The sequence below is a fragment of the Nomascus leucogenys genome, chromosome 13 (genome assembly GCF_006542625.1).
Source record: "Nomascus leucogenys isolate Asia chromosome 13, Asia_NLE_v1, whole genome shotgun sequence".
Lineage (NCBI taxonomy): Eukaryota > Metazoa > Chordata > Mammalia > Primates > Hylobatidae > Nomascus > Nomascus leucogenys.
In genome coordinates this window covers 89,189,477-89,200,928 of record NC_044393.1, presented here as the reverse complement: position 1 = coordinate 89,200,928, position 11,452 = coordinate 89,189,477, and the positions used below count along the sequence as shown (strand labels likewise).

At 46.0% G+C, this 11,452-nt stretch overlaps 1 protein-coding gene across 1 annotated transcript in view; it reads left to right on the top strand.

Annotated features, from left to right (window-relative positions):
- Positions 1–1,757: 1,757 nt before the first annotated feature.
- The window catches only part of KDM7A (lysine demethylase 7A), a 101,874-nt gene continuing 92,179 nt past the window's right edge, over positions 1,758–11,452 (top strand). Inside the window, exon 1 of the mRNA XM_030826091.1 lies at positions 1,758–2,075. Within this exon, the coding sequence (XP_030681951.1) occupies positions 1,882–2,075 (194 nt within the window). The 5' untranslated portion in view covers positions 1,758–1,881. The remainder of the gene's footprint in view (positions 2,076–11,452) is intronic.

Sequence of the window (11,452 nt, the reverse complement as noted above, 5' to 3'; positions counted from 1 at the left end):
TCTTTCCACTCCAGCAATATGTGATGTCTATGCCAAAATTACAGTAACTTTTTTTCTCCAGTAGAAATATGTTTCAAGCTTAATCAGTGTGTGGTCAACTAATTTCCAGCCTTTCCTTTTCCTGCTATATATATGCCAAACAGTGATGTGATAGAAAAACAAATAATTGCAGAATTGAGACACTTAAAAACTTCAGTTACAGCTCTAATATATGAGACTTCAGGCAAGTTACTAGCTTTCCTCAACTATAAAAAGGAGATTAGGCAGGACTTGGTGGCTCACGCCTGTAATCCCAGCACTTTGGGAGGCCGAGGCGGGCGGATCACTTGAGGTCAGGAGTTCAAGAACAGCCTGGCCAACATGGTGAAACCCCGTCTCTATTAAAAATACAAAAATTACCCGGGCGCAGTGGTGTGCGCCTGTAATCCCAGCTACTTGGGAGGCTGAGGGAGGAGGATCTCTTGGACCCCGGAGGTGGAGGTTGCAGTGAGCTGAGATCTCAGCACTGCACTGCACTCCAGCCCAGGCTACAAGAGCGAAACTCCGTCTCAAAAAAAAAAAAAAAAAAGGAAAAGAAAAAAGAAAGAAATGGAGAATTAGATCAGCGACTCGCCTGGGGGTGGGTGACAGAACAACACTTCTTCCTCCCCTAACAAAAATTACCTAGGGAGCTGTGAGGGCTTTCCCCACTGATAGAAATGCCAGCAGAAATTCAGCTACAAATGCTCAATTCAATAATCCTTAACATCACTTCCAGTCCACAGTTATGATTCCAACGCAATCTTTTCTATTCAGTATTTGTCAGCTGTTTTTATTCTTCAGTTTATCATCTTATATTTGGCTCTCAATTTCACCCAAAAATTATTGATGGCTTATTATACGCCAAGTACCCTGCGCTCCGCTTTTTGTGGTATCCCTCTTCGGAGCGAGAAGTCACTTAGAATTTTACCCCTATCTTCCCCACTTGGGAATCGGAAGGGTTCATAGCTAAGTCTTGTTATTTATAAGAACGCCGACTCTTCTCCATCCGTCTCTCCACCAACCCCATTTCAAGGTTGGTCCCTCCCAGCGGACGACAGTGATGAATTCCTCTTGGGGACAGCCCTCCCGCAACTTAACAGTAGCTCCATCAACGCTCTGGTCTCCTTGCTGCTCGGTGGGAATTCGGGTGGGACGTTTTCCAAAGTTTGAGTGGATTCCACGGCACGTTCCTCCCTCGGAAAGGCACAACCGGCTCGCCGTGTCAGCTCAGCTGGACGCACGCCGGTGCGGGGCCGCAGCTCCGGTTCTCGCTGCGCGGCTGCGGAGGGCTGGGCGATTCTCCCAGCGTCGCGAGGCGACCCGGGCAGGAGAAAACTTCTCCGCTTCTCCTCTTCGGGACGCGGCACCTCTTCTGCCCTTGTGCACTCCGCAGGAACTTCCCCTGGCCTCAGCTCTCGCTCCGAAATAACCGAGCCGGCTCCTCGCACGCTCCCGCCGTTCTCCTCCGGCTGCGGCCGCGCGCCCGCCGCCACCGCCACCGCCACCACCGCGCGTGTCCTCACGGGGCCTCGGCTCCCTCCGCCTCCGCAGCCGCTTGCGTGCCCTTCAACAGCTCCCTCCGCCCGGCCGTCGCGGAGAGGAGCGGGGAGCGCGCGCCGGCGCCAGAGACGTGCGCGAGACGCACGGCCCCGAGCCGAGCGCCGGAAGCAGCCGGGTCTGGGCCTCGCGCGTCGCGCGCGCCTCCTCCCCCTCCGCCAGCCGCCGCGGCCTCGCGCGCGCGCACTGAGGCGCCGCCGCCGCCGCCGCCGCGGCTGCTGCAGGAGGCGGCGCTGGCTGGCGGCTGCGCTCGCTCCAGTCGGCGAGCGGAGCAGCGAGCGAGCGTGTGTGTGTTTTTTAAAGATGGCCGGAGCGGCGGCGGCGGTGGCCGCGGGAGCAGCAGCTGGAGCCGCCGCGGCAGCCGTGTCGGTGGCGGCTCCCGGCCGGGCCTCGGCGCCTCCGCCGCCCCCGCCCGTGTACTGTGTGTGCCGGCAGCCGTACGACGTGAACCGCTTCATGATCGAGTGCGATATCTGCAAGGACTGGTTCCACGGCAGGTAAATAAACCCCCTCCAGCCCCGCAGCCGCCACCGCCGGCCACCGACCAACCGCCGCCGCCGCCGGCCGCCCGCGCCTCCCTCGGGCCGGGCCGCCGCGCCGCGCCCAGCTTTCAGGGGGCCCCGGTGCGTAGCCCCCCGGCCGGGCAGCGGGGCGCGCGGGGCCCCGGGTTCGCCGGGCGCCGGGCGGGCTCCAGAGGGGAGCCGGTGGGCTCGCCTGGCCCGGGCGAAGAGTCGCCACAACAACACGAACAAAGAGGGCCGGCGGAGAAGTTGGCAGGGGGAGCCTGGGGCGAGGGGACGCGGCCGGGCAGGCGCGGCGGGGGCGTCGGGCGGAGCGCCGGCCGGGCCCGCAGCCCCTCGCCAGCCCGGGCCGCCGCCGCCCCGCCCCGCCGCGCCCGGGGCTCCGGCCCGAAGTCGCCGGCCGCCCCGCCGCTCTGCCCGGCCGGCCGACGCGCCTGCCTTCCTTCCGGGCGACGATGGGGTCGCCCCGGCCCCGCGTCTCCTCCGCGCCCCGGGTCCCTGTCGCGCCCCCTTCCCCGTCTTTATCAAACTTCCTGGGCCGGTGGGACGGGGGCAGCGGCGGGCCCGAGAGGCGATCGCGCCAGCCAGCTCGGCGGGGCTCCGCGGAGTAAACAGAGCAACAGATGAGGCACTCGCTCTCGGGGACTTGAAAGGTGCCAGGGAAGTTGGGGCTGGGCCCCCGGCGGGCGGCAGGTTGACCCGGGTCGCGGCCCTGGGCCCCCGCACACACCCGGGGCGCCGGGACTGGGGCAGATGGAGTGGGCGGCGGGGGCCCGAAGGGAACGCTTCTCTGGACCCCCTGCGTCGCCCTCGCGCCGCGGCTTAAACTTTACAAAGAGTGCAGTTGCCATCGCTCGAAGCCGGCGACAACGGGACGGCCTGCGGCTGTGCCCCGGGCGCCGGTGCTAGCGAACTTGAGTCGGCCGGGCGGACGTTGCGGGGCCGGCTGGCGGCGGCGGCGGACGCTGCCCTCTGATTCAGCCGCCGCCGCGCTCCGGGTTTGACGTTTGAGAGCTCGGGCCGCCTCCGCAGCCAGGCCGCCGACTCGTGTGTTTTGTAATCAAAGTGTGAGGCTAATAAAGGGCGGCGCCACAGCCTCTTGACTCCGGCGTGGGAGGGATTCACAGTCATTTAAACAAAGAAACTAGTTGGGGTTGGGCTCCCAAAGTCCTTATTTGGGTGTTGTGGCAAAGCCTGCGGTCACCTTTAGTTGAAGCCGGTTTCCCGGGCCCCGTTTGGTGTTGTCTCTTGGCGAGAGCACGCTCACGAGTAATAGCAGATATGGTGACTGTGATTGTAGGAAGTGTCTTTTGATTGACAGCAGGACATTTAAATACAGCCTCCGCTCCCCCCTCCCCAATTTTACAGAAACACTACACGACCAGGCCAGATGTCTTAGTCTCCCTCTACTGGTCCAGGAAGAGAAAACCATGTAAATCACAATGTTCTTTGCAGTGTTTAGTGCTAGGTGTAGTTAAGTTTTACTTAATTTTCAAGTACAGTTTTGCTTAATCAGTTTTCAGGCTAGCCGATTCTCACAACAGAAAACAAGACACAGCAAATTATCACTTTAAAAGAAAGGCAGCGTCCTCGTTTCGTATAATCTTTAGCAGTCTTGTATATCCAATTCTATTTCCACATCCTGTTTCCATAACATATTCTATGCAACTAGAATAAAGATTATCCGAACATTTAGGTTCTGTATAGAATAAAATCAGAATCCCTGGTGATTATGTAAATGCTTATTTTTTTTTTTCAAAGAACTATTTTTTGAAATTCGAGGCGGTTTAAACTGCATAAAAAATTTGTCTCGCCAGGCTCGGTGGCTCACGCCTGTAATCCCAGCACTTTGGGAGGCTGAGGCGGGTGGATCACGAGGTAAAGAGATCGAGATCATCCTGGCCAACATGGTGAAACCCCAACATGGTGAAACCCCGTCTCTACTAAAAATACAAAAATTAGCTGGGCGTGGTGGTGCGTGTCTGTAATCCTAGCTACTTGGAGGCTGAGGCAGGAGAATCTTTTGAACCCGGGAAGCGGAGGTTGCAGTGAGCCGAGATCGCGCCACTGCACTCCAGCCTGGTGACAGAGTGAGACTCCGTCTCAAAAAAAAAAAAAAAAAGAAACTTGTCTCATTATGCAATGCGGATTTGATAGGCTACCAAATTTTAGACTAGAATTGTATTTATCTTAATTCAGGTCACTTAACACTATAACCATGAAAAGTCCCAGGTATTTGAGAATTTTGTAATACATTTAAGTATACACTTGTAAATAGGGAAATAGGAAATACAGAGGGCTTATGGGAAGGAGAGAGAGCAAGGCCAAAACAAATATGCCCTCTCTGCTTTGACACATAAATTTGTGTAACTTCATATCGTGGAAGTGAGTCTAAAATAGGTTTTTTTGAGCCCCGGGTCTTTTTTACCATCAATCCTTGAAACTTTTATGTGGTTCAGATGTTAAAAGTTAGAAAATTTAGCCATATTGTCCTGCCCTACAAAAGCATTATCTTTTTATTAAGTTTAATTTTTTTTTTTTTTTTTGGAGACAGAGTCTCGCTCTGTCACCCAGGCGGGAGTGCAGTGGCGCGATCTCTGCTCTGCTCACTGCAAACTCTGCCTCCCGGGTTCAAGTGATTCTTCTGCCTCAGCCTCCTGAGTAGCTGGGATTACAGGTGTCCATCACCACGCCTGGCTAATTTTTGTATTTTTAGTAGGAACGGGATTTCACCGTGTTGGCCACACTGGTTTCGAACTCTTGACCTCAGGTCATCCGCCCACCTCGGCCTCCCAAAGTGCTGGGATTACAGGTGTGAGCCACCCTGCCCAGCCTAGTAAATTTAATTCTTAAGTATTGGTAATTTGGACTCTGTATGTTTTTCCCGTGGTATTTACTCTGATGTTTACTGTACCATGAAATGAGTGATCGTTTTTCAGAACACAGCAAAATATTCCTTTATATTAACTATTAAACAAATATCATTTGCTTCCATGAGAATTGACCCCTAAAGGACCAAGATGTATCTTTACCATGCTTAGATTTCATTGGACCAGAGGTGGTCCGTCTGTAGAGGAGCAAGGAGGAGTAGGAGGTTGGATACAGAGAATTGCCATTGCCTGGGTAATTTCTTGTTAACTTTATACCTTCAAGTAGAAGGACTTTTTAAACTTGAGGAATCAGTGAATTTTGATATATATAAATTTTAGTTTATTCTGCCTGGCGTTTCTGACATAAGGAAATCTGAAAAGTTGTTGCCCTAATTTCTTGTGACAGGGAAGGAAGGCCTGTCCTTGATGCTTTTCTGTCAAGCTGCAGGGTGGATGGAACCAGCGTCTTCCAGGTCTGATGCTGTCAAACTTTAGCTGCATACCAATTCCCATCTGTCCATCTGCCTAAGCCTTTTTGCAAGTGAGAAAAGAACACTTGCCAGGCAGGGTACAGTGTATAATTGAACTCTAGGGGCAGTGAGTTGAGGAATTAACAGGATTTTGCCGGGAATGTTCTGTCTAACCTGGAGATACAGTTCTTTCTCCCTGAGTTCTTGGTGGAAGTACCACCGTGAACATCTTTCCTGATAAGGCTCCGCTCCCTTGTCTCCAGGCTAGATGTCTTTCTGTAATACTTTTGTATCATCATATGCAAAACTGTCTCACTGCCCTAATTGAATTGTATTAGAGTTTCTGTTTTCTTCCTGTTAGAATGTAAACACCGTTGTTTATTAGTCTTTAATCACATGTTTTTAGTTGATAAAAGCAATATATTAAGGAAAAATTGGAAAGTACAGAAAAGTATAAAGAATATGAAAGTACGCATGTCTTCCAGTGATTACCACTATTTTATTAATAATGTGGTATGTGTATATGTATATTCTTTTTAAAAAACAAAATTCGAATTTTTTCTATGCATTCCATGTTACCTTTTTCATTGATGTGTACTTTTTCCTATGTCTTTAATGTTCTTTGAAAACATTTTTTAGTGGCTACATTGTGTTTAATTTCACAGAAGTACAATATATTTGAAAATAATTCCCCTGTTGTTATTTACTTTGTTTACTACTTTTTTTGTTGTTTTTTGTTTTTGAGACGGAGTCTCACTCTGTCACCCAGGCTGGAGTGCAGTGGTATGATCTCAGCTCACTGCAGGCTCCGCCTCCTGGGTTCTCGCCATTCTCCTGCCTCAGCCTCCTGAGTAGCTGGGACTACAGGCACCTGCCACCACGCCCAGCTAATTTTTTGTATTTTTAGTAGAGACGGGGTTTCACCGTGTTAGCCAGGATGGTCTCGAGCTCCTGACCTTGTGATCCACCCGCCTCAGCCTCCCAAAGTGCTGGGATTACAGGCGTGAGCCACCACGCCCGGACTGTTTACTAATTTTTCTTATGTTTACTATTGATGATATGACTGACATACTAAACAAATTATTGTGGTCATTTCCTTAGAATAAATAAAATGAGTTAATACATATAAAACACTTAGAAGAAGACCTGGCGTGTACAATTTCCCAATAAGAAATTTCCTTGAACTAGTATTATTGGTCAAAGGGTATAGATGCTTGTAGGCTTCTTGTGCCTATTGCCAAACTCCTCCAGAAAGGTTAGGCCGATTTCTACTCTCATCTACAGTGTCCACTTTCTAGTTCCCTGCATCCTCCCAATCTAAGGTATTATTAACCAGCCCCTACCAAAACAAAAACTGTTAATCTGTAGATAAGTCAGTATTACCACCAAAAGACATACCCAAGCCTGTTCATGGCAGCATTTTTCATATTGTCCCCAAACTGTAACAACCTAAATGTCATCAACAGTAGATTGGATACATTATAGTATAGTCATAAAATGGAATACCAAGCTATAAAAAAGAATACACTACGGATGCACACAACATGAATGGATCTCACACATAATAAAGTTGAACACAGAAGCCCAGTACAAAAGAGCATACTGTTTGGCTCTGTTTATGTGAAGTTCAAGTACAGGCATAATTGGGGCTAGGAGTCAGAATAGGGTTTACCTTTTGGGTGGGAATTGGCTGAGAGGGAGTTTCTGAGATGCAGGACATATGTGTGTGTGTGTGTGTATGTGTGTATATATATATATTTTTATTTTTTTTATTTTTTTTATTTTTTTTTTTTGAGACCGAATCTTGCGTTGTCTCCAGGCCAGAGTGCAGTGGCGCAATCTCGGCTCACTGCAACCTCTGCCTCCTGGGTTCAAATGGTTCTCCTGCCTCAGCCTCCTGAGTAGCTGGGATTACAGGCGCTTGCCACCACGCCCAGCTAATTTTTTTTTTTGTGTGTGTGTTTTTAGTAGAGATGGGGTTTCACTGTGTTAGCCAGGATGGTGTCGATCTCCTGACCTTGTGATCTGCCCACCTTGGCCTCCCAAAGTGCCTGTAATAGGCATGAGCCACCGCACCCGGCCATATTCTTTATCTTGATCTTGGGTGGTGGTTGTATGAATGTATTCAGATGTAAAGATTGACTGAGCTGCATGTGTACCGAAGTCTTTTGTTGTTGTTGGGGGATGGGGGTCTCAGTACGTTGCCAACCCAGGCTGATCTTGAACTCCTGAGTGCAAGCAATCCTCCTGTCTCAGCCTGTCAAGTAGCTGGGATTACAGATGTGCCATGCACCCTAAAAATTTGCCAATTTGTTAACTGACACAGTATTTTAAAATTTGTTTCTTGTTTCTGTCTTGAATGAGATTGCCTCTTGTGTTTTGTCATTGAGTATGATGTTGACTTTGGCCAAGAGTTTGTAGTGTACCAGGTGCTAGGAATATAGTGTATTTGTGCTAGAAATATAGCAATGAACAAAACAAAGTCCTTGCTCTCTTGTGACTTACATTCTCGAAGGGAGAGAGAGATAAATATCGAATCTCACTTATCGAATGTTTTACAAAGTGCTAGGCACTGTTCTAATTAATTAGATGTTTGGTTAACTCATTGAAGTCTCACAGTCACCTTGTTGAGTAATTGCTATTATTATCATCCCCATTTTACAGATGAGGAATCTGAGAGTTAGGGAGTTCAGTGACTTTCCCAGGATGGAAAGGCTGGAAGGTGAGAGAGCTAGCATCTGAGCTCAGGCAGGCTGACTCCAGAGCTCATGCTGTCAAGGGGGTAGGTGGTACTGAGTCTCCTCTTCCTCCTTGGCTGCAGCCAGCTTCAGGAGGAGGATTAGATGTGACTTGTCTGTCTCTATCTCAGGGGTGCATAGGTGAGACAGTTGTGGCAGGGTTCTGAAGAGACATGCCTGTAAACATCTTCCTTTTTTAAAATCAAAATTACTTTCTTTAATGTAAATATGTAAAATATTATAACTGCCTTGGGGACACAGTATGTATAAAATATTTATTTGAAAAGTTTTATAATTTAACTCTGCTTTTATCCTTGTTATATAAATGGATTTTTTTTATTAGAGTGTATTTTGACTTCTTAAAATTGGTTAGGGATAGGAAATATTTTACAAATGTGTTTAATATACATTTCACCTTCATGATTAGTGTCATAAACTTATTAGGTGAATATGTATCTTCCTATAAGAAAACAAAAAGTTCATTTATTACTTCTCAATTTCATTGTTTTGATATGATGGTTTATTATAATGAGTATTTGTGTGTTTCACTTATAAGAGTTTTATAATTTATATACAATTTTGCTGTTTGAACAAAATATATTGTGATTATGGGAGGCTTATCTGAGGCTACTTGGAGGCATGGGACATAGTTCTCTCATAAGCTTTTTAAAAACCATTAGTTAGGCTGGACACAGTGGCTCACGCTAATCCCAGCACTTTGGGAGGCTGAGGTGGGCGGATCACAAGGTCAGGAGTTCGACACCAGCCTGACCAACGTAGTGAAACCCTATCTCTACTAAAAATACAAAAATTAGCTGGGCGTAGTGGTGTGCGCCTGTAATCCCAGCTACCTGGGAGGCTGAGGCAGGAGAATCGCTTGAAACCGGGAGGCGGAGGTTGCAGTGAGCCGAGATCACACCACTGCACTCCAGAGTGGGTGACAGAGCAAGACTTCGTCTCAAAAAACAAAACAAAACAAAACAAACCATTAGTTTGGGGTATATTTCTGCTTGGAATACACTCCTGTTCTGTATTTTTAGGTGTGAAATCGAGTTTTCTGATCATCCAAGGGAGGAATGCTTTTATTTTTGAAGATTTGAAGTGGAGGCTTATGAGTAAGAATAGAACGAGTGTAGAAGAATTTGGTTATAAAAGTGAGCGTTGGTTGATTTGAGCAATTTAAATTTTGAGATAATTTGTGCAGCCTTTGAACAGCCAGTGCTAATCTTAACAACTACCACCAAGTTTCTGGTCTTTTTTGAAAATTACATTTTATTACTGTAGTGATTATTTTTTTCATTAATGAAAAGGTTATTTTTCCCATTAATTGTAGGTTGAGTTAATGGTAACTTGTATGATTTTCGTGTCTATATGTGTGAGCCCTGTTTCCTTTTTATTGGAGAATAGTGTTAGAAACCAAGGTCTGGTATTAGTGGGCTCATTGTTTCTAGGCCTTCTCAGAGGACAGAGCTAGGAAATACACTAACTGCACACATGCACACACATTTGTCTTTGTTTCTGTCTGTATATATTACGAACTGTAAGTTTCATAATGATATCTTTGATTCTAATATAACACCACAGGATTCATTTTAGCTTTCCCCTTTCCTTACTTGTAACTTTATTTGTACAACGGTGAGAAACCTAGCTGTCATTATCTACAACATATTTGTTCAATCCTGTAAAGTAGTCCAAGAATTTGCTAACCTATATTTTTGTGAGAAACAAATTTGCTAGCTAGATTAAGGTAGTCATGTATATAGTACTTCTTTTTTGCCTTTGGCCTTACAGTATCTAATCAGAATATTGTTTTCCAAAGTTACTTAGGTCAATTCTTTTCACCTGACTTTAATGTATGTCATTTACTGACAGGTTCATTTGTTACTGCTTGTATTACATTTTGATGCCTCCTACATCCAGTTTTTGTTTGTTTGTTAGTTAGTTTTTTTTGAGATAGAGTCTTGTTCTGTCGCCCAGGCTGGAGTGCAGTGGTGCGATCTTGGCTCACTGCAGCCTCGACCTCTCAGGCTCAGGTGATCCTTACATCCCAGCCTCCTGAGTAGCTGGGATTATAGGCATGTGCCACTGTGCCCGGCTAATTTTTGTATTTTTTTTGCAGAAATGGAGTTTCACCATGTTGGCCAGACTGGTCTTGAACTCCTGACGTCAGGTGATCTGCCCACCTTGGCCTCCCAAAGTGCTAGGATTACAGGCATGAACCACCATGCCCGACCTTGTATTGAGATACAACTTCAGGTTAGATTGCTAAAAGTGGGATTGCTTAGTCAAAATATAAATGTATATGTTGTTTTATTAGGATTGCTAGATTTCTCTCTAGAATGGTTGGACCAGTTTGCATTCCCACCAACAGTGTGAGAGTGCCCTTTTCTCTAGATCCTTGTCATCAGGATGTGTTGTCATGTTTTTAATCTTTTGTCAATCCAGTAGATGGAAAATGGTATCCATGTTTTAATCTGCATTTGTCTAATTATAAATGAGTTTGAACATTTTTTTTCTTAGTTTTAGGACCATATTCTTTCAAGAATCATCTGGTTACTTTTTTTTTTTCTGATTTTATCAAGCGTTTAGTCCTTTGTCCCTCAATATTTAAGGACTTTTTACATATTAGGGGTACTAGCCATTTGTGGCAAATGTTCTAAGTATTCTCTTCCAGCTTTCAGTTGTCTTTTGGTTTTGTTTATGGTAATTTTTTTGCCATGCAAAAATTCTTTTAAGAAATACGTAGTCATATTTATTAGTCTTTTATTGGTTCTGGATTTTGAGTCATAATTAGCAATCCTTTGTCTACCTCAAGGTAAAGAGAATTTTTTCCTGTGTTTTTTTCTAATACTTGTGTGGTTTTATTTTTTAAGTTTCTAAATGGATCACTAATCCATTTGGATTTTATTTTTAATATGAAATAGAAGTAGAATTTTTTCTAAGTAAAAAGAAATTGTCCAGTTGTCCCAGTACTATTTATTGAAATGTCCATATTTGTCCCAGTGACTTCAGATGCCAAAACGTATGTATATATAATAGTCATATGTCAAAGATTTTATATATACTTGGGTCTGTTTCTGCACTTTCTGTTTTATTCCACTGGTTGATTTGTCCATTCATGTGTCAGCACCACAGTGTTTTAATTACAGAGGCTTTTATAGTATGGTGTAAGTCTGGTAAGGCCTGTCCCATCCTCTTAGTTTATGGTATTTGTTTTCAGTGTTTTTCTGGTTATTCTTGCAGATTTATTTTTTAATATGAACTTTAGTATCAAC